The sequence below is a fragment of the Globicephala melas genome, chromosome 8, assembly GCF_963455315.2.
Source record: "Globicephala melas chromosome 8, mGloMel1.2, whole genome shotgun sequence".
Taxonomy (NCBI): Eukaryota; Metazoa; Chordata; class Mammalia; order Artiodactyla; family Delphinidae; genus Globicephala; species Globicephala melas.
This window is the reverse complement of record NC_083321.1, coordinates 36158664-36184380: the sequence shown is the minus strand read 5'-3', so window position 1 is coordinate 36184380 and position 25717 is coordinate 36158664. Positions and strand designations below refer to the sequence as shown.

Below are 25717 nucleotides of genomic sequence, written 5' to 3'. Positions count from 1 at the left end.
GTGTGCCAGACCCTGTGCTAAGCACTGGAAATAAAGTAGTAAACGCCTCACCTGTTTGGGCTGTGGTGGTCAGAATTCGTTTACTTGCAGCCAAATACAATCTTTTTCTTTTTTTTTTTTTCTTTTTTTTCATTGTGAACATTCCTCCCTTCCCCCAGCCCATGGCAACCACCCTTCTACTTTCTGTCTCTATGAATTTGATTACTCAAGGGACCGCTTATAAGTGGAATCAAACAATATTTGCCTTTCATGGCTGGCTTGTTTCACTTAACATAATGTCTTCAAGGCTCATCCATATTGTAGCAAGTGTCAGAATTTCCTTCCTTTTGAAGGCTGAATTAGTACTCCATTGTGTGTGCGTGCGGGTGTATGTGTTTGTGTGTGTGTGCATACATATATATACACCACACTCAGCTTATTCATTCATTTATCCGAACTATGTCTATTGTTTAACCATTGATGGACACTTGGGTTGCTTCCACCTTTTGGCTATTGTGAATATTGTTGCTATGAACATGGGTGTACAAATATCTGTTCAAGTCCCTGCTTTCACTTCTTTCGGGTATATACCCAGGAGTGGAATTGATAGATCATATTCTATGTTTAATCTTTTGAGGAATTGCCATTCTGTTTTCCACAATGGCTGCACAATCTTCTATTCCCACAGTAGTACACAAAGGTTCCAGTTTCTCCACATCCTCACAAACACTTGTCATTTTCTGTTTTGTTTTGTTTTTAATAATATCCATCCTAATTTGTATGAAGTGGTATCTCATTGTGGTTTTTGATTTGCATTCCCTGGTGAGTAGAGACGTTGAATGTCTTTCTGTGTGTGTATTGGTCATTTGTATATCTTCTTTGGAGAAATGTCTATTCAAGTCCTTTACCCATTTTTCAATCAGGTTGTTGTTGAGTTATATGAGTTCTTTATATGTTCTAGATATCAAGTCCTTATCAGATGTATGACTTGCAAGTATTATCTTCCATAGGTTGTTTTTTCATTCTGTTGATTATGTCCTTTGATGTACAAGTTTTTAACTTTGATGAAGTCCAGCTTACCTATTTTTTTTTTTTTTTTGCTCATGCTTTTTGTGTCATATCCAAGAAATCATTTCCAAACCCAGTGTCATGAAGTTTTTGCCCTGTGTTTTCTCGTTAGAGTTTTATAGTTTTAACTCTTACATTTAGGTCTTTGATCCATCTTGGGTTCATTTTTATATGATATAAGGTAAGAATCCAACTTCATTTTTTTGCACATGGATATCCAGTTTTCCCAGCACATTTGTTGAAAAGACCGTCTTTACCCCACTGAATATTCTTGAAAATTATTTGACCATATATGCAAAGGTTTATATCTGGCCTCTCTGATTCATTGATCTATATGACTGTCTTTGCCAGCATCACAATGATTTGATTACCGTAGCTTTGTAGTAAGTTTTGAATCAGGAAGTATGAGACCTCCAAACTTGTTCTTTTTCAAGATTGTTTTGGCTATTCAGAGTCCCTTGAGATTCCATCTAAATTTTTGTATGGATTTTTCTATTTCAACAAAAACATCATTGGGATTTTGATAGGGACTGACTTAACAGAACAACTTTAAAGAAAATATTTGTTTATATAAATCATCATTCTTCTTCTAACTTGGATGTTTTAGGAGCCTATGGAGTTGTGGACACAAAATGATCCTTAGAGAATATGAATCCAAAGCCCAGCTCCCTCTACACCATGCCCTTTCCCTTTTTGTACACTTTTCTTGGTACTTCTCCTGACCCCCCCTCTCCATCTTTCTGTACCTCCAAGGATCCTCTCAAAGAAGGAGTTGGAGAGAAACTATGTTTAAGCCCATGCCCTCAATTTTAGACATTGATCACAGCAGTGTTGAGAAGGCGCCTCGGGCCAGGCTCCAGGCATCCTGAAGAACCACTAAGTGGATTGAGTGAGGTTCATTTCTGTGCCCCTCTGTGGTCCGGTGGCTAACATGGTTGTAAAGAAACTGGCCTGAGTAACTCTGGAAACCATCTCCAGCCCATATGGCTAGAGTCCATGCACTTACAAAGAAACCCGAAAAACTGGTTTCAATTGTCCGAACAAATTTGAATGCTCAAGATTGATACCTTGACAAATTATAGGAAATTGTGAACCTTTTATCAGGCCTTTTCCTGAAGGTGATGGAGAGGATTTAGGCAAGAACCATCCCCAGGGCAGGTCTAAAATCACAGTAGGGTGACTGGAGCTGAGATCAGCTGGCCTCACTGCCTGGGTGCCTGCTGCCATCCGGACCAGACCACCAATGTCTCCCTAAGTAAGAAGCTGGGCACAGAAGGGGCCGGGGACCAGTGTTGGCCCTCTTGAAAGGAGAGAGGAAGAAATGCTTATTTATCTGCCTTGGACAGTATTTCCATTTAGAAAGTATTTTGGTTACTGTCAAGGAAGGTTGAGGCTGGTTGCCAGAAAAAACAAACCTTTCCCCTCCCCACAGGAGGATTAATGCTCTCCCTAAACTCTTTAAAAAAAAAAAAAAAAAAAAAAAGCCTTTTCTCTTCTTCAAAGTCCTCCTGTTTCTGCAGTATTTCAAATGAGACTTTTCCTTTTTGCGATGGTTTGTCAGTTGGTGGTGGGTGAACCTGGCGAGCTGGCCTTTTAAAGCTGAGATGTTCAGGCTGCAGGGTGTGGTCCACTGGCGGGTCGTTAAATCTGTTCAGGGCCTCTGTGATCAGCATTTTAAAAACTGGACTAGGGCAAAATATACCGGTGTCTATTACATACAGTGAGTCTTGATATTTTTAATTTTACATATAGATATTTGGGATGTTTATTGGGCATGATGTAACGTGTTATTCTTACTATGTTTAGTAGTCCGAAACTTAAGACCGTTATTCTTAAAATTACCTTTGGCTAAACAAAGGCCTGGTCATGTTCCCAGATCTGGGCAGTTCTCAGCAAAATGTCTTGCTAAACAAATACATATAAATAAATAAAGCTATAAAAGTAGCTATTTCAGATTAGTTTTTGAACCTAGTCCTTATTTGGGCCTTCTGATTTAATTTCTCTTTGGTTGATTGCATTTTCCAAAAGAATAAATAGAGTATAAAACAGGTAGTTTTAAAATACTTATGTATTTTACATATAAAATGAGTATTTCTGATTTAATGGAACAGTGTTTCCCCAACTTTAGTCTTTCACAAACTTTCTGCGTGATTTTTGCCACATTGGTGAACTGCTTGTGTTTTCATTTGTTTCGTATTTTCCTTAAATCAACTCAAATTAAATCTACATCTACTATCTGTGAAACTGTTGATTTATATATGGGCTACTTATCTTTTCTGATATGCAATAAAATAAATACGTAAATTTTAAAATATAAAAATGTTTATCCACGTGCCATCAGAAATGTTCATCTCACCTCTTTACCCCATATACCATTATTGGGAGAACACTGGTAGTCAGAACATTTCTTTTGTGCTTTCCTCCTTTTGCTCTCTCAGATTCCTTTGTTCCAACAAAGGTTCCTATACCTGAGAAAAGAAACTAGAGCTGTTAGTTATTAGAGAGAGCAGTGTTCTTAATTTTAAAGAACTCCCCCTACCCTCCCTCCCACACATTTACTTTCATAGGATACTAGCATTTTAGAATTCACTGGCAGCTCATTCAAGGTTGAGTATACCTTGACCCAGCCAGTTTTCTGCATTTATTGGTAAGCATCTTAAGAGAACCATGGAGGGGGAATGATTGACATTAAAGAAACACCTGTATGTCGCAGCACAGGGAAACTCACTTGTTTAGCGAGTGAACTTAGTTACGTTCTTGGGACCCAGCCTCATAGGGTCTCTTGGAGACTCGCTGAGATTTGAATGGAAACAGAGCTGAAAGGATTCTAGAGAAAAAGCTTATCCTCTTTCTTACAAATGGAGCGACAGAGGCCCAGAGGGGCAAAGTGGCATACCTGGGGTCACACCTTCAGCTGGTGTAAAACTTGAGGCTTGGCCTGCCTCCCCACATCCCTCCTGCATTTATCTCACTGTCTCAGAAGCCTGGTAAGGAAAGTCTCATGCTGGGAATCACAGAAGCCTTGTATTAGAAATGGCTGCTTTCCACTTCAACCAAGATCTGAGATCACTGATGCGATACCCTAGGGATGAGAGAAACATGTCAAGTTCACCTGGACAAGACCACTCATGACCTGGAGCCCCTTCACTGTTAAGGGGTTTTCTGGCTATGACATAATGTCAGAGTATTGATGATCTGATTCTCAGGTGCCCTGTAGCCCTACTCAGGGAACTTCTGTTCTAGAAACCAAATTCAGAATCATCCTCCAGGACGACTCTTACAGCTGTAATGAGTAGCCTTGAAATGTCCCCATGATCCTGTAACCAGGGGAGCCCAGGCAAAATGCCAAGCAGAAATTCTGAAGCTCTGAGTCCTGATCTTGAGTTTGCACTGAAACGTTTTAATAAAACCCTAATGACTAATCACAAATTTTGAGTCTCTCTTACCTTCAATGTGACTTGCAAAGGTCAAAACTACCAACCAACAGTTCAGAAACCATTTACTACTTTCTATGCTCTGGCAGGCTTTGGGATACAAGGGTGAATGGGGGTGGGGGTCATCTCTGCCCTGGAGGAATCTACAAACCTGTGGAATAACAATGAAGCTTTCCCAGACTCCCTGGGGAGAATTAGGAGATCCCAATGCTTGGGTCTCCTGGGACCATGTACAGCCCTCTAGAGCCTTGACATTGTTTCTGTGCTCTGTTTGGAGGTCCGCTGCCCCTTTGGGCAGTGAGTTCCTAGAGGGCAGGGTCATATCTTACTCAACTCTGTAGTCCCAGTGCCTGGTGTAAGTAGGTGGCCCTCCAAATGCTTTTATAAAAAGGGAGGTATGGACAGTGTCCTGGGAAAACAGAGCAGGGAGAAATACCAGGTGATGTGATGCAAACTGGAGGGTTTGCATCATTCAGCTCGAGGGTCTCAGGTAGCTTGACAAAGGAGGAAGGCATTTGAGCTGGGGTTTGCAAGACAGGGAGGAGTTTCTGGGAGCTGTTTGGGGAATGGCCTGAGGAGCGCCTGTGTGTCCACCATGGCTACACTGCGTGGGCTCCTTCCCTGCACGTGGCACCTTCCCTAAAGGAGACACTCATCTTTGGTTGGTCTGCACATTTCTCTTAGACAAGCCAGCCATCTGTTGAGCTCTGGATCTGTCCTTAGCTAGTTAGTAACAACTGATTTCTAGCTGTGTGTGTTAAGGTTTAAAAACACACAGAAACGCTAGGCAGGGGCATTTCTTGTCCAGAGGATTTCAGGCAAGCTTTATAAGAGTTCCAAGGAATGTGTGGGAGCAGAGCAGTGACACTGATCCGTGTACGTCTGCTCAGTAGGGAGTACGCCTGAAACTTCTTTAGGAACGAGGGGCGTACCTCTGGTCGTGATTTGTTGCAGCTCCTGTAAGCACATTGCCCCCAGAGCCCCTTTTTCTTTAGGGCTTCTCTGCTACCAAATGATAAGATGTACTTATTAATTACATTAGTTATCATCTGTTCCTCGCTGCCAGAGTGTAACCTCCGTGAAAGCAGGGGTCTTGGGGCATCTGTGACAACTGTCACTGAGGCATCCCAAGTGCCTAGACAATGTGTGGCATATACTAGGCACTCACTGAATATTGATACGAATGAGTATATTGAATGAACGAATGAATGAATACTTCTGCCCCAGATCCGAGCCCAAGTAAAGGGAAGGACAGCTGTCCTGAGAGAGTGGAACTCGGGACTGGAGGGTCACCAGTATTTCCTCCAGGGCGCTGGCCTCTGTGGCATAGGCTGGCTCCTTTCCAGTGGCTGGGCTGGTTTGTCCCCCACAGTGGATATCGTGAATATACCCAAGCAATACAAAAGGCGATGCCCCGGAAGTACTCTAGTCATTTACGTGGCTGTTGTTTAGATGTGTTCTTTATCACAGGAGGTAGCTGTGATGCAGTCCCAAAGAACGCTGTGTCAGGAGACCTGGGTCCAAAGCCCAGATTTGTCCATTTCCAGCGAGGTGACTGAGGAGTAGTCATTTGCCCTCTCTGAGCCTTAGTCTTGTCAAACGGGGGCGGTAACCCCCTTCACAACGTGCCTAGCACTGCACCTTGTGACACCCGGGAAGCCCTCCATGAGCAGCGTCGCACCCGAGGAGACCCTCTGAAAGGCCAGTAGTGTGGGTGGGTTCTGCAAGCCTGTTTCCCAGGCAGTCCCTGGCTCTCCCCAGGAAAGGATCCAGCAACGCCCCTTGAGTTTTGTGAGGGAGGATCGTGCAGCAGCCCCTACTCCAAACCCAAATCCCCAGTAAGTCAGGAAGATGTATGTGTTTTAAAACATTGGGAGGTCTGCGTTGGATCACCCTGGAGCCGTGGCTTCCCGGAGCAGCTGAGAGTGAAGGGAAGCAGTTCCTCTGCCGGGAGCTCTCCCGGCTCGTGTCCCACAAGGGGCTGCCTTCACTCGGCTTTGGCGGCCGTTGACTTTTAAATCATAAAAAGCCGCTCTGTATACAGTTTACCCTGTTGCTAGAAGGCGGCAGAACATAGGTATTTAAAAAGGGAAAAAAAAAAAAAAAAAAGAAAGCAGAAGAAGCAGCCGTTAATCCCGCCAGGCTTCTGGGCACTGGAGCAGTTGCGGATGACAAAAGTTAATTAGAAACATGAGCAGTTTAACCGAAAACACTTGTGACAATTGGAAGGACAGCCTTTCGGGCTGGAGAAGTTTTCCTAGGGAAGCGTTGCGGAAGAAAGTGGCTGCCGCTGGGTAAGTCATGTCATCGTGACTCTGCAGGCACAGACATGCTCTCCGGGGGCCGAGGCACTGTATCCTGCCTGCACTGGGCGGGCGCGGCCGTGGGTGGGTGTGGGTGCTGGGCTCAGCCATGTCCCTGCCACCTTCCCTCTGACAGCTGCCCTGACATCGGGGACGGAGCTGCGCGGCTCCAAGTGCTGCCTGAGGAAGGGCACGGCAGGGTTCATGTCTGCAGGCTGGGCCACCTCGGTGCCTAGCGGAGCACCAGTTTGGAACCCGCCCTTCTCAGAATAATTCCAGTTCTAGTTTGGAAATATTTTGAAGCTTTTCTGAGAAAAGAGTCTGGCCGGGGAGCTACTCCCTGACCGCCAAGGGGGAAACCTTGACTTTCAGATAACCTGCGTGTTTTCCTGCTTACGGTGAAGGCTTGTGCCCAGTTCATACTCTTAAGCTCAAAAGGCTTTTTTATTTTAACTCTAACTTGCATTGTGTTCGTAACTCTTTAAAAGTGCCAACATAGGAAAAAGGTATTTGCTTTGATGGGATTTAGCAACTTTTGTGGGTAATTCTTCATCTGTAAAGATTATACTTGGTTTCTCTTTTTCTGGATTTTTTTTTTTTTTTTTTTTTTGGTCTGTTCTGTTTGAATGTCTCTGCTACATTGTTTTCTTAAAGTTGGATAATTCTCAATTGTTTGGCTTAACTAGGAAACGGGGTTGCGGGTTGAGTCATTCAAAACAGGAGATGTTTCCTGCATCATTCTACGCCATCATAGTGGTGATGCAGATTTTTGTTTTCCCGTAAACATATGTGCTTAATATTGCCTTGTGCGTGTTGATGTTAAGATGAGCAGCATTCACACAGCATACACCAAAAGGTGACAAGGGGGGCATGCGAATAGCACGTGAATAGGAGAAAGTCAAGGTAGAGTTTAGATTCAACCACAGGTAACGCACGAAGCAGGTAATGGAGCTGCGCGGCATCTGGGTTGGAGCAATTGGCCGTGTAGCCGTGGCCGATGCCCCCTCATGATCAGTGCAGATCCGTGGGTGTGATTCAGGTCTCCTTCTCTTCCCCCTGTCTCTGCAGAGCCTTTGGCGAGTCCGGCCCCCTCCCACCCCGGAATGAGCGAAGATGCACCTGCTGCTTTGGAGGGCGGCGGCTGCGCCCCTGCTAATTGCGGCGCCTCCTCGGCCATCCCCCAGCCCGGCACGGCCTCCAAGCCCTGGCGCAGCAAGTCGGTCAGTGTGAAGCACAGCGCCACGGCTGCCACGCTCGCGGTCAAGCCTCCTGCACCCGAGGCCCCCAGGCCCACCCCCGAAGCCCTGAAGCCAGCCCCCAACAATCAGAGGTCCATGCTGGAAAAACTGAAACTTTTCAACAGCAAGGGGGCTTCCAAGGTGGGTGAGGGCCCGGGGTCACGGGATACAAGCTGCGAGCGGCTGGAGATCCTGCCCAGCTTCGAAGAGAGCGAAGAGATGGAGGCCGGCGGTCGCCCGCTGTCCGCGGCGGGCCCCACCTCCAACAGCCCCAAGATCGCGCTCAAGGGCATCGCCCAGAGAACTTTCAGCCGGGCGCTGACCAACAAGAAGAGTTCCCCGAAAGGCAGCGAGAAGGAAAAGGAGAAACAGCAGCGGGAGAAGGAGAAGGAGAAAAGCAAGGACCTCGCCAAGAGAGCCTCGGTGACAGAGAGGCCGGACCTCAAGGAGGGGCCGAGAGAAGACCTCAGCGGGGTGGCGGTGACCGAGATGCCAAAAAAGTCCTCCAAGATCGCCAGCTTCATCCCCAAAGGGGGGAAGCTCAACAGTGCCAAGAAGGAGGCCCCGGCCCCTTCCCACAGTGGGATACCAAAACCAGGAATGAAGAGCATGCCTGGGAAATCCCCAAGTGCCCCCACGCCTTCCAAGGACGGGGAGCGCAGCCGGGGTGGGAAGCCGAGCTCCGGGCTCCCCCAGCAGAAGCCCCAGCTGGACAGCAGACACTCCAGTTCCTCCTCCAGCCTGGCGTCCTCGGAAGGCAAAGCCCCAGGAGGGACCACCCTGAATCACAGCATCAGCAGCCAGACTGTCAGTGGGTCCGTCGGGACCGCCCAGACCACAGGAAGCAATACTGTCAGCGTCCAGCTACCTCAGCCCCAGCAATACAGCCACCCCAACACTGCCACGGTGGCGCCTTTCCTGTACAGGTAGGAGCGGCTGCCCCCCTGCCCTGCCGGGGCCCGTGGGCAGAGGAGCCTTGCTGGTGGATTCTGGGTCTCTGAGGGTAGGGGTCGGGACTGCTACCCAGGAACATGGAGGCACACAGCTCAGGTGCCGCGTGATCTGTGTGCTTGAGGGACGGTTAATTCAGCAGCGCTGGCGGGAGGTCAGGAAGCTAAAGAGTGAAGTAGAATGTGAGCTGATCCTGGGATAAGGAGGAGTGGCCCAGGCACATGGGGACCCAGGGGATTTGCAGAGGCGGCAGCAGCATGAGCAGAAGCTAGGAGGGTGGTTTGCTATCACTCGACAGGCTCCAACATCAGTCCTAAAGCATCCTGAATGTACTTTAAACAATGAAAACCACAAAACCACCTTGCTGAGTAACGGAGACTTCTCACAGAGGTGCTTATCTTAAAATTCCAGATCCTCAGGGTTTCTTACCCCATCACACGTATTAAATATGTTTTCTTTTCTTTTTTTTTTTAAATTAAAAAAATTTTTTTTTTGGCTGTGCGGTGTGGCTTGCAGGTTCCCAACCAGGGACTGAACCTGGGCCACGGCAGTGAAAGCCCAGAATCCTAACCACTAAGCCACTAGGGAATTCCTTAAATATTTTTTCGGTCCCTGCTGTGTGCTGGGATTTCTCGAGGGGAGAACAGCATGAGGAAGAAGGGTAGCCGTAAGGAGGGACTGGTTCTAGAGGAACCAAAGAAACCCGGGTTGTATTTGGGGAGACAAGCCCGGGTGTTTGCGTCTGTCTGTTATTGGTCCCTTGGTCTGTCTGTCTCTAATGGCACATCCTTAGCACCACGGGAGACCACGTGGAGCCAGGTGCTGTTGCTCCGGGTGGTTCTGGCCTACGAGAGCCTCTGGTTGCACCACACACCTGTACAGGATGGAGGACACTGGCTCCAGGTGAGGGTGATGCTGGATACATGGGATGAGTCCTATCCGGGCAGATGCGAGCCTCTCAGCCCTGCTCTTGGGGGTTCCCAGAACCTTGTTCACAGTGCTCGACTTGATCCTGTGCTCGAGATGTGCAGGGCAGTGGGCTACACTGCACAGCTGAGTGGTAACTAATACCTCTCCACAGCACAAGGGGACCGATGGTTGAATGCCACAGTCTGGGCACTTACTTTACAGTTTCTACCCTGAGTATATACACAGTCACACCTGTACACACACACTCATACACCTATAGTGTGGATGCACATCAGGGACAGTCACACGTAAGGACACACGTACACATTCATACATAAAATGCAAATACACATACCTGTTCATATGCACAGACTCGGGCCCATGCTTTCAGCTTCCTCTGTTTACATGGTTCCCCAAAGGATTAGATATTTCCTCTATTTCTTCCTGAGGTGAGTTCTAGTACGTTCTGTCACCATTCCTGCCAAGAGCTGATAGAAAGTCTGGTTCAAGCGATTGATTTCAGAGTCAAGCCCACAGCATTCAGCCTGTGAGGGAATGTCAGGCTTCTGAGGAGAAGCTTTTTCCTTTTCGTTGCTTACCCACCCCTTCAGTAAGGGTCACGCCAGACCTTTTTAATGGGAGGCGGTCATCTTTGTATTCAGTCAAGTCATCAGCTCAGCTAACAGTCCTGAGAAGGGTGCCAAGGCTTAGATAATGACTCAGCACTTGCCTCCATGCTCAGCTTTTTATACAACTGTTCTCTGAACCGTGGAGGCAGCTGAATTGTTTGCCGTGAAACTTTTATCATGGCAGTCACACGAGTAGTCTTGAGGTGCTGCCTGTTCAAGCGACTGTTCCCAGATTCTTGATCTGCATTTTCAGAATTAAAACACGTGACTGTCTGATCACCCATCAGTCTCACCCCCGCTCCTTTTTTTTCTGGCTGTAATTATTTGAACGATTCTAAAACGTTTAACCTTTTCAAAAAATATTTCAAGATTTTTCAATGAGAGGAAAAACTCTTAATGATAAAGAGCAAATGTCTGACAAATAGGAGGAAGGAGAAAACGTCACATGTGTCTGTCAAGCTGCGTCTTAATGTTTATGCTCACCCTGTGTGATGTCCTTCTGGCTCCTCTGAGGTGCCTTTCCTCTAGGTGAGCCAAGTAGGAGGATGGAAAGAAGAGCACTGAGGTAGGAGCCAGGATGCCTGGACTCTGCCTTTTATTCGCTGTTGAGTCCCTGGGTGGCCTTGGGACCTGGCTGCAGGCATAGCTGTTGAGTATGCCCCACGCAAGTGCAGAGACCCAGCTCATTTAATCATTCTCACAACTCCATGAGCTGGCTACCCTTTTTATCCCTGTTCTGAAGGTGAACAGACTGAGGCCTAGAGTATTTAGGTAACTTGCTCTAGGTCAAGGAGCTGAGAGCCAGAAAGTCAGTGTCTAAAGCCAAGGCTGTCCCTTTAAGAGGGGCCAAGTGCTTAACCACGAAACCATCGTGACTCTAAATCACTGCCTCGCTTTGAGCCTCATCTGTAAAGTGAGGAGATGGGGCTAGATTAGAGGATTTTAGGAAATGGTTTAGGCTCCCTTTGTGCTCTGAGATGCTCTCTCTCAAGTTTATAGCTCACTGTATATGCCTTACAGCACTCCCCCCAGAACCTCTCCACGTTAGTGATGGTACCAAGGGAAGAAAAGGAAGATAAATCACCTTTGAAAAATAACTCTGAATGAATCATAGTTACCGATTCAGCAGGCACACTGGACACCTCTATTGCTTTACACTTTACTGCTTTTATGTTGTCTCACCTGTGATTTTTGTAGCAGCCAGGGGAGGTCGCTGTCGTAATCCCCGCTTGAGGGCCAGACGCTCAACGAGGTGCAGTGACTTGCTGAGATGTGCGTGGCTATCAAGTTACAGACTCCACACTGCAGCCAGCTCACTGTTCAGACTCCAAGTCTAATGTTCCTCCTAGCACCCAGCATCGTTCTAGACTTAAAAACTTCTCTTTATCCATTCGGCACACCCTGCCTGAGTGCCTGCTTGGCACGTGAGTTGGAACAGATCGTGTTCTCATGTGCACGCATCAAAAGAGCCAGGCTTAGCCTTCAGAGAGCTCTTAATCTAGCGTAGGAAAGATTTATCCATTAGATCGTATTGTAATAAGTAGGCATCAGGAGAATAGAGACGCACGAGGGGTAGAGCCATATGCTGGCCAAGGACTGGGGAAGGCTTCCAGGCCAAGATGACATGGGGACTGTGCCTGAAAGGTAGATTAGGAGCAAACTAAGGAAGAAAGAAGAAAAGAGCCCTTAGGCAGAGGGCACAATGACTACAAAGACAAAACTTAAGGACAGGGTATGATCTGGGAATGGAGAGAAGCCACATGTGGGTGAAGCACAGGGCAGGCCTGTGTGTAGAGGGCAAGAGTGGTAGGAGACAGGGCTGGAAAGGAAGGAAGGAAGAATCCCACGATGTAGGGCACCTTCTATCACAATTAGGACTTTAGACCTTATTCTGTGGGCAGCGGGAAACCATCGGAGCCCTTTCATCAGAAGGTGACAGGATCACATCGGCATCACCGAGATCAGTGCAGGACAGAATGGGGCGTGGACCAGACCTAGGAACAGTCTAGAACAGAAGTCACGGTTCACGTGCCTGCTTGGCTCCACAAAGGTAATGCAAATGAGTGGTTCAGGGTGAGTGGGACTCTGGTGGAGGGAACCCCACGCCTCTCTAGAGGGGGCCGCCACCACTTGTCACCAGCAGGCGGCGCCCTGCAAGAACGTGAGCTCAGTCCTTCCAGACTTGTTTCTACTGGGAGAAGGCAGAAATCCAGAATTTTTGTGAAATCTCCCAATTTTTAAATGTGGAAATGAATTCAGAAGCTTTAAAAAAAATACTGTGGAGACCAATAAGAATCAGTCTGTGGGCTGCTTTCTGTACATGGCTGTTGCTGGCAACCTCTAGTCTGGAGGCAGCGTACCTGTTCACAGAGTGCTTCTAGGGCCTGGGCAGAGATGGCGAGAGCTTGGATTCTGGACAAGGGAAGGAGAGGAACACTGAGAGCGTGAAAATCCTTTAAAGGTCGAGATGGTGGGAATGGGGAACCGATGGTATCGGTAGGAGGGCAAAGGGGGGAGCGTGGATGGATGACGTGGGGTTATCAGTACACATCCACCACAGTCTGTTTTAGACAGTTCGCAATGCTGGCAAGCACTTTCTTCACAGGGAGTGAAATCTGGTTGAATCAGCTCAGGATGCTAATGAATTAGTAACGTTACACCCACGGTTATGTGTCTGAGTATAATTATATGTTTGCATGGCACGCCAAAATATTCAGAGGTAATTGTGGCAAGAGCACGTGGCATGAAGCAGTTGCCTCGATTTGCTTGACAGAAAAGGGCCTGGAGAAGGTTTGGGGAAGTACAGAGTTCAGTCAGGTGTTGAAGTAATGATCAATGAGACCTTTCGTCTCAGAAGCTCTGAGCTCTGAATCAGACCTAGAGGACAAATGCACCTGCCTGCCACCCACTCCTCACTGGTTGTACGGTCATCTTTCCAGAGACGGCCGTGTCAGGAGGATTTGGGGGGGCCCTGGGGGCTGTCAGTGGAGTCATGGAGTCATCTTCAGGCTTGGCTTGCTGGCATCGCTGGCTACTTAGAAGTTGCTCTTCGGCACATGTTAAACAGTCCAAACCATCCAGTACTCGCCAGCATTTTCCTGGCTAGCCCTAGCTCCCCGAAGGGCATGCAGAGAAGTGTTCTCCAGTGAAGGATTGCAGACCCTCCATTTGGGTGATGAATATTTCATCTTTTACAGTTCGGTGGCTTTCTCTGTTTCTAGGACCTTGCTCCACGTGCACCAGTGGATTATTTAGTGTCCGTTTGCTGGTCTGCTCTGTTCTAAAGCTTCTTGCCGAAGGAGGGGATGGTCGGGGCTGTGGTCGGGGCACAGTGGTCCGGATGTGCTAGTTACCCCTTGTGACAAGTGTGTCTGCTCTGGTTTGTGTGTGAAGGTCCCAGACAGACACCGAAGGGAATGTTACTGCCGAGTCCAGCTCAGTGGGTGTGACCGTGGAGCCGAGCCACTACACCAAGAGTGGACAGCCTGCCCTGGAGGAACTCACTGGTGAGTTTGGCGCCTGGAAATTCCGTGTCTCTTGGTGGTGAGGCCTCCCGTGCAACCATCTGCTGGAAGGTCCCGAGCCCAGCTTGATGTGAAGTTGCTTCACTGTTGCCTTGATTGATGAGCCAGACAAACAGATTGTCTGTCTTACTACCTTCCTTCTCTTTCTTCCTTCTCTTTCTTCTCCTTCTCTCATGATCTATTCCATCCTCCCCAGAATTGTAAATAAGTTGTAAATAAGTCTTTTACCTGTTGGCCATTCTGTTTTTTGGTTGTTTTTTTTTTTGCGGTACGCGGGCCTCTCACTGTTGTGGCCTCTCCCATTGCGGAGCACAGGCTCAGGACGCGCAGGCTCAGCGGCCATGGCTCACGGGCCCAGCCGCTCCGCGGCATGTGGGATCTTCCCGGACCAGGGCACGAACCCGTGTCCCCTGCATCGGCAGGCGGACTCTCAACCACTGCGCCACCAGGGAAGCCCTGTTCTGTTTTAAGGTTTGCTCCTCTTCAGTCATGTAGGGGCTCTGGACTGCTCGGATACTTCACTTTGAATCTCCTTGTTCACTCTTCAGATAGAGTTGCCTTACAAAAAGACTTGGAACTCTAAAATGTATTGACTTTTTCAAATTTCCTTTAAGAGGCACTGATTGAAAATTGTTCTGAGCACCCTCGGAACAGTTGGAAAGAAGATTTCAGCATGCTTCTTTTACCAAAAACAAATCTAAATTTTATTTAAATATAACCCAGACAAGGATGATTAAAGGGATATTATATCACATAAAAACATAAAATCTGCAATTGTCATATAGTTAATTCCACAATTATTTATTAGTGTTATACTGTCACATTCTTAATTTAAAGAAAAAAAGGTAGCATCAGAATTCCTACTGCAGTGTATTCCGAGCTACCACCTTCCCTGTCCCTTGTCCCCCGTTCCCAGCTCTGTGCCCCAGGTTCCAGCAACTTCTAACCAGGGAAGGGAGTGGTAAACCGCATATTTAGCCGTGGCTGAGTTATTCTTCGCATATCTTACCACTTCCAGAGTTGGGTTAAAAATTGAATCCATGTTTAAAATCCACTTATTAGACTAATTATCCATGACCCCACCATATTAATAGCCACATTACAGCTGTGGAGTTGGTCTGCAGCCCACATGATCAACTCTTATACCCGTTTGCCCATTAGCTCTGAGTATTAATTTCAGAGGGTCTGAGTGATTTCGCTCTTCTCTTCTGGTTCTGCTGCCTGGGCCCTGTGATGGGGCAGAGAGGTTCCAGGCCATTTGTAAATGACCCATCTTACAGTGATTTAGGGCCCCACTTAGTGGTTTGGGATTGATTTTATGTTTCCTTCTCTCCCAGGTTTTAGCTCCCCTGCCTATGAGGACATGGATAGTGCAGGAAAAGGGCCAGCTCTCAGGAGAAGGGTGTGGAGTTTAAGTACTATTCAGGTCTCCACACACATTCCAGATTGTGTTCGTATGTGCACGCATCAAAAGAGCCAGGCCGGTGGTTCAGAGGCCGGCACGGATCAGATGTGTGACTCGTGGAGGAGTGTGGGGTCGTGGCAGACATTGGGGCTCAGTGAAATTCACATCTGAAAAGCAAAAGCGGCAGCCGGAAAACATTCCACATAACAGTTAAATTTCACAGGGACAGATGGCAGCCTGTGATCTTTTCACTCCTTTATCTTTTTCTCCCCATGTCTCCTGTGCATCAGGACAGTAAACCAAGTGAGAGCTCAGAAAGCCTGAGATGCTGTCGGTTTGGGGACCAGAACTGTGCAGCCAGTCATGCCTGATCCAGCCCCCTTTGGTGTAAAGTCAGAAGATGTCAGTTGCTAAGGAAAATATCTGAATTAGGGTGACTTGTCTTTACATTCAAGTAGTGGGACTCACGTGGGCGGCTGTAACACATGCGGCTGTACAGTTAATAATTTTATGGAGACACTGCATAGTAGCTTGTACGTATGAGGTCGAATTCAGCTTATGTACAGCCGATCCCTTGAAATGACAACAAACGGGTGTATTTAGGAATATGGCCACTTATGAGACTATTTGATCAATTGCTAAGTTCCTCCCCTTACTCATGCAAGTAGGTGGATTTTCCCATGGTGCTCTGTCATGTACATAGCGTTACACGTGAGTCCTGCATCTCAGATTGTAACGTTAGAAGGAACAACGTCTGCTTATTATCCAGTCCGTGAATCCCTTCGATCGTTCATTGATGAATTGTCTTTCAGTCTCTGCTGGAATACTTCTTGTGATGGAAAGTCTATTCCTTCGTGAGGCAGCCCTTCCATATTTTATTGGCGTTAAGTAGTAATAGAGTCTTTTATCCTTACCTTTCTAAATCACTGGATATAATCCAGCCTCACGGATATAATTTCCATTCTTTTCCATATAGCAGCGTGTCCCTTAGCCTCCCTCTTCCAAGTAAAAATCCCCGGTTCCATCCATGTTCCTCACGTAACACCCTGACATCCTCACCTCTGCTCTGTTTGGTCAGAATATGGTGTTCTCTCCATCATGGCCAGCGGCTCGAGGGAGGACTGCCCTTGGTAGATGCAGGGGAGCCACAGGTAGACATGGAATAGTTCATTCAGTTTTTAATTTCTCTGTATACGGGCTTTAAGGGCCCAGCCATTTCCACCAGGGCACGGCTGTGTGTTTATTTTGTTCAGGCTATGGGTTGGTAGGGAGATCTTACATTAGGGCCATCTTCCAAGCAGGTAGAATTGGCAGTTCAGAACGTGATCACCTGAGCAAGGCAGGCGGATTACTGGTTTGTGTTTCTGCGTTGCTCTTGGAATCTGTGTATGTAGAGCTCCAAGAGGAGCAGATGTTTCCTAGTGGGACCCCTCAGAGGGACACAGGACACTCAGATTCAACGAGCCCTCATTTTATGCCAGGCATATCATGTATCATCTCATCTGATCCTCCTAACCTTGAGGGGGAAGGGGTTTTATCCCCATTTGACAAATGACATTTAGAGAGAATAAGTGACTTTCCTGAGGTCAAGTGGCTAGTAAGTGGCAGTGCCGTGATTCAGACCTTTACCTGTTGGAATGCAAAAGCTATCCTTTTTATTCAGCCCTACGTTGACCAAACATCTTGTGGACAATAAATATTTCTTGAGCATCTATAGATTTGTGTGGGGTTATCAAAAATAAAGGTGAGATACCACTCCACATCAAAGATCTTTGAATTTCTAAAGGAGAGTTAACAGGCAAATGTGTCATTCATAGAGACATGGATAAATACACGCATACCTTGGAGATATTGCAAGTTTGGTTCCAGACCACTGCAGTAAAGCAAATATTGCAGTAATGCAAGACACACAGAGTTTCTGGCTTCCCAGTGCATATAAAAGCTCTGTTTACACTACACTGTAGCCTGTTAAGTGTGCAGGAGCATTATGTCTAAAGAAAACAATGTACAGGACTTCCCTGGTGGCTCAGTGGTTAAGAATCCACCTGCCAATTCAGGGGACACGGGTTCGAGCCCTGGTCCGGGAAGATCTCACATGCCGTGGAGCAACTAAGCCCGTGCGCCACAACTACTGAGCCTGCGCTCTAGAGCCCGTGAGCCACAACTACTGAACCCACGTGCCACAACTACTGAAGTCCACGCTTCTAGAGCCTGTGCTCCACAGCAAGAGAAGCCACTGCACTGAGAAGCCCACGCACAGCAACCAAGAGTAGCCCCCACTCGCCGCAACTAGAGAAAGCCCGCGTGCAGCAACGAAGCCCCAACTCAGCCACAAATAAATTAATTAAAAAGAGAAAAGAAAACAATATGCATACCTTAATTGAAAAATACTTTATTGCTAAAAAAGGCTAACCATCATCTGAGCCTTCAGTGAGTCATAATCTTTTTGCTGGTGGAGGGTTTGAAATTTTGGGAGAATTACCAAAATGTGACCCAGAGACACAAAGTGAGCAAATGCTGTTGGAAAAATGGCACTGATAGGGCTTGCTTGACACAGGGTTGCCACAAACCTTCAATGCCCGCGAAGCACAAAAAGCGAAGCACGATAAAACAAGGTATGCCTGTAAATATAGTTTTTATACTGTTGTGTGTGATTAAGTTAATTAAGGAAGGTAATTTGAAAACTGGTGCCTAGACTTAGCTTCATAATAAATGTTCCCTGCAGGTCCTGGAGCTATCCAAAGGATCAGTACCTTTTTGGCAGCCTTTACACAGATAAAATGTGGTCAAACTGGCAGTAAAAGATATTTAATTGATGGCCCAGGAGATAGATGCAATTACATTCCTCCACGGCCATTAGGGGAAGGTAAAATAGATATTCATCACTGCTTTTGTTTAAAAACACATACATATATATATATGTATTTCAAAGAATTGGATGGGAAATGCAGGTTTGACCACTTTTTAGATAAGACAAAAATGCCTTCCAAATTTCTCTTGGTTAGAAGTGGGAAGAAAATTGAAAACACTGGCATTTTCAAGGGTAGAGAGTTTGCCATAGCAGATTATCTCCATATAATCAATCCTTTAATCCATTCCCCACCCTCCAGGCACCACCATGCTGGGAATAATCTAAGATCATCTGTCTCAGAAGGAAAGTTAATTCTATGACATTTCTTATAGAAATGTCTATAAGAAATGCCTGTTGCACTATTAATGACAGTTGCTGGAAGTTCTGCTCGGTGTCTGCTCTATATCCCACTTGCTGCTGCCCATGTGTACTGTGTTCTATATAGAGATTTCTTTAGAAATATTGCTGAGCACTTGAAATAGTCATCAGCTTTTAAAGACCCTTGGTTGTGGTCTTCTCAGCCCTCCTGAAATTACTCTGAGGGAATGATACGTGATTCCTTTAATCACTATTTTAGTTATTTGGCTTTTCCTCTCCCCCTATGAGCAGCCCAAACTGAACAAAATAGCCAGACAACCCAAAGCGAGGCTTCCCTGAGAGGGGACGTGGCTTCTAGCTTGTGTGTAGCCTGTTTCTCCTGGGATGTTTGTGCCAACTTGACCTCTCCGGGCCAGGTATTTGGTGGGAAATGTTGCCCAGGGAATGGAAGTCCCTTATCCCCCAGAGAGAAGCCTGAATCTTCTCGAACGATCCCCGCTCTGCAGCACCAGCTGGCGTGAGTTGAGTGCTTTTGGTGGGCGCTGCGCTCAGGGATCTCCATTTAGTCCCTACAGCAGTCCTTTGAGGTCAGCGCTGTCACTGTCTTCGTCTAGGACCGCGGAATCTGAAGGATGGAGAGAGAGGGTCAGCACCTATCCCGTGACCACTCAGCCAGGGGGTTAAAGGAGCCAGCATTCGAGATGACATAACACATCGAACAAAGAAAAAGGCAAACCTCTCTCTGGAGGAATATTCATGATTAATAAGTGCAGATCTTTTAGCCACTACAAATTAACCATCTGTAATGTCGGGCCAATAGACAGCAGCACCTATCACCCATGGGTGAGAAAACCAAAGGTCCTTCCTGGGCAGGGGTCAGACTTAATGTGTTCGTGGCTTTATTGGAGACAGTGTGAAAACGTGTTTGTCTCAGACTCGGCACTTTGCTTTTCCCGCGGCTAGACTTCACCTGTGCTGGAGGGACCTGCAGGGAGAAGAAAGACCTCTGTCTCTCTTTAGATTTAACCCCTTCCTTTGGGCACCTGTGCATTTATTCATTCACGCATTCATTCTCAAATCCTTTTCGAGCACCCGTGGTGAACCAGGCCCTGAGCAGGAAACGTGGTTTTGGTCACAGGCACAGTTGCTGTTCCCAAGAATCTCCCCATCTATCTGAGAACTAAAATAGCTTTAACCTTTGTCTCTCCAGGGGAAGATCCCGAGGCTCGGCGCCTGCGGACGGTGAAGAACATCGCTGATCTGCGGCAGAATTTGGAGGAGACCATGTCCAGTTTACGGGGAACTCAGGTTACACACAGGTATCTAGAGCGTGAATCACTTTCCTGAACCAGCTAGTAACTTGGTTTTCACATGGCTGCTCCTGCCACGGTGTGTTCCCGCCACTAGCCAAGTGATTTGGTTAATGACGGAATAAATAACCTTGATCGCCAAATGTGCTGGAATTCACCGAGAATGCCATACAGCATGCGGAAGTGTCAAGAGCAAAAATCCGTGGAGACAGATTCCTCCCCAAAGCAGACGGTTGCTAAATCCATTCCACAGAGGATGTTGCAGACCAGCTGCATTTAAATTTCCCTTTGCTTGCATTTTCCAAAACGATATGATATTATACTGTTGAAACGAGCAGGTGAACTGTGTTTGACCTGTGTGATAAAGTGAATAACTCGAATTCCTACCCGGTCTTCTGATCCCCAAGCGCTCTGTAACGTTGTTAGTCATGCACGTGTATAAAACACGTACAGAAATATTTATAAAAACGTAGGATCATGTTTAAACCATGATGTCGTTAGATGAGCTCTAGGATTACACTGGAAACATTTATCAGTTTCTTTTCATTGTTGAGCAAGAAGGGGAAGAGGATGCAGCCCTGGGACATCCTTCGTGATTTGGGCAGAACCAACTTTTATGGTTTGTGTTTGGCCTTGATGATCGAGGTAAAGTCCCGGTTACCCCTGTGAGCTCCCGGGTCTGGGGGGTCTCCCCTGCTTCTCCAATTTCAGTCTCTTTGATAAGTGAATACAGCAAGGAGACTGCTGGGCTCCACCACAGCCAGCAGCTGCGGCAGATTGGGGTTAAGCACTGTGGGTTCTTAAAGAAGACCAGGGCCCGAACCTTAGGAGTTCCCAGTATAAGGAGAGTCAGGCAGGCTGCTTCCAGGATCAGAGGGAAACAAAAACAGATGAGGCACCAAATTGATTCTCCAGAGACAAGTCCACTGGGGGTGGCTGGTGATGGTGTGGAACCAGGTGCTGGACCCTGCGACTCTTGATTAGCTAAGAAACATCCCTCTTTCCACCATCATCATTGAAACTGATTAAATGTAGGTTACAGCAGTTTCGTGGATTTCTTGGCTTGGGCTAGGACGGTGATCATGACAGGAGGGAAATCTTCCATGCTTTCTTCTGCAGGAAAGACTCGCTGTCTCTGCTTAGTAAAGAGGCCCCAGCGTGTCTCTGCATCTTGATGGTGTGGCGAGACCTGCAGGGCTGGAAAGACAGTGGACTGACTGCAAAAGAGTCTTCGGAGGGCCAGGGACGAGCTCCATCCCCTGGCAGTTTCAGACTCAGCTAGTTTCATGGGTCTCAAGCCCAGGCATCTACCACTCTTCTCTGGCCTTTTGCCCCCAAAGTTTGTCATTTTGGACAAAAGGTGGGAGAAGCAGAAGTGCGTGTGTGTAGCGGGGGCGGGGAGGATAGATATTACAGAGTTAGAAAATCAGGGCCCTCCCCACCTGCACAGTCTGGAGAGAGCTGAGGATGTGAAAGTGGGATCTTAGGACCTTGGGAGTGGGTGGGTACATCCTGCCTTTAGGAAAAGTGAGCTGAGATGCAGCATCCTAGGATGAATAGGCACACAGCTACCTTTATGCCCCATTGTTATCAGTCCAGAGTTTTCTACTTCCTTTCCTGGGTTGGAAAGAAGATTCCAGAAGTTAAGATTGTTTATTTAAAGTAATTGTTAGGGGGTGTCTTGTACTATGTTTTAGGGGAAAAATCTGTGCTGGGCTTCTCAGAATGTCACGTAGATGTGCACTTCGTCTTCATTTTTAACAGAGCTGCACTGGGTGGTATGTTGGTACCTTATTTTTTTTTTAACTTATTTATTTTATTTTTGGCTGCATTGGGTCTGTGTTGCTGTGCGCGGGCCTCCTCTAGTTGCAGTGAGCGGAGGCTACTCTTTGTTGTGGTGCATGGGCTTCTCATTGCGGTGGCTTCTCTTGTTGCAGAGCACGGGCTCTAAGCGCGTGGGCTTCAGGAGTTGTGGGTCACGGGCTCTAGAGCGCAGGCTCAGTAGTTGTGGCTCACGGGCTTAGTTGCTCCGCGGCATGTGGGATCTTCCTGGACCAGGGCTTGAACCCATGTCCCCTGCATTGGCAGATGGATTCTTTTTTTTTTTTTTTTTTTTGCGGTACGCAGGCCTCTCACTGTTGTGGCCTCTCCCGTTGCGGAGCACAGGCTCCGGACGCGCAGGCTCAGCAGCCATGGCTCACAGGCCCAGCCGCTCCGCGGCATGTGGGATCTTCCCGGACTGGGGCACGAACCCATGTCCCCTGCATTGGCAGGCGGACTCTCAACCACTGCGCCACCAGGGAAGCCCAGCAGATGGATTCTTAACCACTGCGCCACCAGGGAAGCCCAGTACCGTATTTTTTGATCCTCTTTTGTATATGGGAAGTATTTCATAATTCTAAAAAAAAAAAAAAAATGAAAGAGAATGTGAACTGCAAAGACTACTAGGCATATTGGGGTCTAACCCAAAGCCGGTTTTATGTTTTTAGCACATTGGAAACTACGTTTGACACCAATGTCACCACGGAGATCAGCGGGCGCAGTATCCTCAGCTTGACGGGCAGGCCCACTCCCCTGTCCTGGAGGCTCGGCCAGTCCAGCCCTCGGCTGCAGGCGGGAGACGCCCCCTCGATGGGCAACGGGTACCCGCCCCGAGCCAACGCCAGCCGCTTCATCAACACGGAGCCGGGCCGCTACATGTACTCTGCCCCCCTGCGGAGGCAGCTGGCCTCCAGGGGCAGCAGCGTCTGCCACGGGGACGTCTCGGACAAGGCAGGAGATGAGATGGACTTGGAGAGCATCAGCATGGACGCCCCCGGCTACATGAGCGACGGGGACGTTCTGAGCAAGAACGTGCGGGCGGACGACATCACGAGCGGGTGAGTACCTGGGCCGCCTCTCTTTTCACGGAGCAGGGGAGGCGTGGCCCCTGCCTTCTCTTCTGCGGGACTTATGGAAGTTCTCTGGGGGAGAGCAAACTGCCTTCCTCACGTCCTGTTCATTTTGAAGGCTGTGTGCCCTGGAGGGGAGCCTTCTGGGCCAAGAGACGCAGGGCTTGCGCCGTAGTCCGGACTTGGCAGTAACTCGCTGGGCAATTCCAGCCAGGCTCCACCGGCAGCCAGAGTGACACTTGACAACAAACCATATTGTGTCAGTCCTTTAAACCAAACCTTATGCTTAGGATCGAATCCAGACTCCTGAGCCTGGCCTACCTGGCCTACAGGATCTGGCCCTTACCTGCCTCTTAGAACTCATTGTCCTGTACTCCCCCTTGCTTCTGCTGCTGCAGCTGGTAATTCTTTCCCTCAGTCTCATCAAGCTCTTTCCTGCCTCAGGGCCTTTGCACTGTTTCTCTGCCTCGGTTCTATTGCCCAGATCTATTCCCCTGGTTCCTTCTGGCTGCTCGGCTGGCATCTCTTTGGAGGGGCCCTCCTTGACCCTTCAACTTGAAGTCCTTTATGTGACCTGCCCCAGGCCAAGTTTCCGTCATCGTGTCTTATGCTCATTTGGAAGCTTATCGCTGTTTGAAATTATCCTGAGGATGGGTGTATATTTTATCATTTCCCCGCCCTGCTTACAACAACAAGCTCCACCGTGCAGGGACTTGCCTGGCTTGCTCCCCACTGAATCCTCAGTGCCTTGTACATGTAGGAGCTTATAAACGTTGCTGAATTGGTGAGCATGCGGCTCGATGGATGAAGGAGCAGACCCAACCTCCCTGTAACATGCGAAGTTGAGGCGAGTGATGAGATGATGTCTGAGCCGGGCCGTGACCATGTGTGGCCCAAGGCTTGGCTTCTTGTTTTTGCCACACTTCCAGATCACTGTGGAAGCTGAACGAGCATCCGTTTGCTCCACTTTCTGTGAGTTCTTCATCTGTGAACCCGGCTTGCCCAGAAGCCCTTCAGGACCTTCCCCCCCACCCCATCTAACATTCTAATAGATAAAATTACAGATAAAAAAATTAGGCCTGATGATCATGCCACTCATTTTCCTGAATATAATGATCAAGAACCCCATGGGTGAGTCAATGTTTTCATAATTTTAACAGTAGCTCATTATCCTACTATGTGCCAAGCTCTGTGCTAGGTGCTCTCTATATATGTTATCTTCTTCTGTCCTCACAGCAGTCCTTTGAGATAGGTGATATCATAATCCCCATCTTCTGGAGGAGTAAACTGAGGCTCAGGAAGGTTAAATAACTTGCCCAAGTAGTTAAGAAGCAGAGCCCAGGGCTAGTTCCTTAACCACCGAACTGCCCCATCTTGCCCAGCATTGTATTGCTGTGTTGAAATAGCACAGCTACTTGAGTTTATTTTAAAATTGTTTTGCTTAGTTCTACCTGTCTTACTAGAAGTGTTCTCTCATTTAATTAGAAGCTTAGACATAGAGCTGCTTTGGCTTTTTGCCTGTTACTTTTAGAACCATCCCATAGTGAAATCTTCAAAGACGGGAGCCACCAAACCCTTACGGAGTAACACGTTTCTGCTATTATCCAAACGGCTGGGAAAGTTAATGGCCTGAGAAATCAAATGATCCAGTTAACTTAGAGCATCATTTTGTGTCTCTAGTTTTACATGAACATGAAAACAGTAACATATACCTGTTACTAAAATGACACGTAATTTAATCTTTTATTATTCCTTAGAAGACCGTTGGTATTCAGCATGGCCTCAAGGTCATCACTATCACGTCCCACTGTGATATACTACCAAAATACTTCGGGATTATTTTGAGATTTTCATACTTTTTAAGAAAGTTTATTCTCTTGTCAGGTCAGTCTTTTAATAAATGAAGATGTATTTATTTTTATGTACTACTGACAGTTTCCACAAGGTGGAGACATTGAAACACCGTAAACTGAACCTTAGTGATGTTACAGTGAGACATTCCTAGTTTCTTCAGCTATTCAAACCAAAGCCTTTACCCCTGCTAAAAGGCACAGATGTTTACATTTCACTCTCTGCTTTGGGAAGCTTACATTTTTAGCAAGTGAGATAGTGCTTAGAGCAAGTGTAGATAGGAAATGTAAGCAAACACCCAATTACTGAAATTGGAGAACTCTGGTCTGTTTCCAACTCCCCCCACCCCAGCCCCACCAATTCCTTTTAATGTAGAAATGTACCTGCACAATGAGGAGAGGCAGCCCAGATGGCATTGAGCGCTCCTTCTAGTTGTGACATTCTAGAGTGCTAGTTAAGCATGACTCCACACTGGAAATAACACACGGGTTTCTGCTTTGAGGCCAAGTTATAGGTTTGCCTGTATGTGCAGAGTTCAGGGCACGCCATTTAATATCCTTTGTACTCAATTCTTTTTCCTTTTATAAACATGACAAGGTTGTAGATATTGAATGACTGGTCATTTAGTCTGTACTTCAGAATCTGCCCAATAAGTCATATTGCTGAGGCAGTTGGTGTAGTGGAAAGAAAACAGACAGATACCAGACAAGCTTGAATCCCGTTCTGCCACTCGCAAACTCTGTAACATTAAGCACGTCATTTAACTTCCCAAAGCCTCAAAGCACTACAGTTAATTTGGTTTTTAACCTTCTACAATTAGATTTCTCTTTGAGGTTGTATCTAATTAAGGGCAAGTATCTGATAAAGACACACAGTTTTCAGACAGGGTTTAGATGTCTTATCAACCTCAAAGGTCCCGGCGCTTGGAAACAATGAAATGATTACAGTTTTCATCCAGATGTTTGTTTGGCTTAGTGGAAACAGGCTCGATGTATGAGTAATATATAAATCAGTATTGAGGCTCTTTGAGGAAAGTTCTCGTAAAAGTTTGCAGCA

General features: G+C 47.2%; 1 protein-coding gene across 11 annotated transcripts in view; it reads left to right on the top strand.

Moving 5' to 3' along the window:
• The window catches only part of NAV2 (neuron navigator 2), a 766131-nt gene that overhangs the window by 579538 nt on the left and 160876 nt on the right, over positions 1-25717 (top strand). For all 11 annotated transcript variants that reach the window (XR_009564890.1, XM_060303433.1, XM_060303429.1 and 8 more), the window contains 4 exons: positions 7853-8948; positions 13905-14017; positions 19820-19928; positions 22409-22798. Coding sequence is in view for 10 of the 11 variants with exons in the window: in XM_060303433.1 (XP_060159416.1) it covers positions 7853-8948; positions 13905-14017; positions 19820-19928; positions 22409-22798 (1708 nt within the window). In the remaining variant the exon portion in view is untranslated. The remainder of the gene's footprint in view (positions 1-7852; positions 8949-13904; positions 14018-19819; positions 19929-22408; positions 22799-25717) is intronic.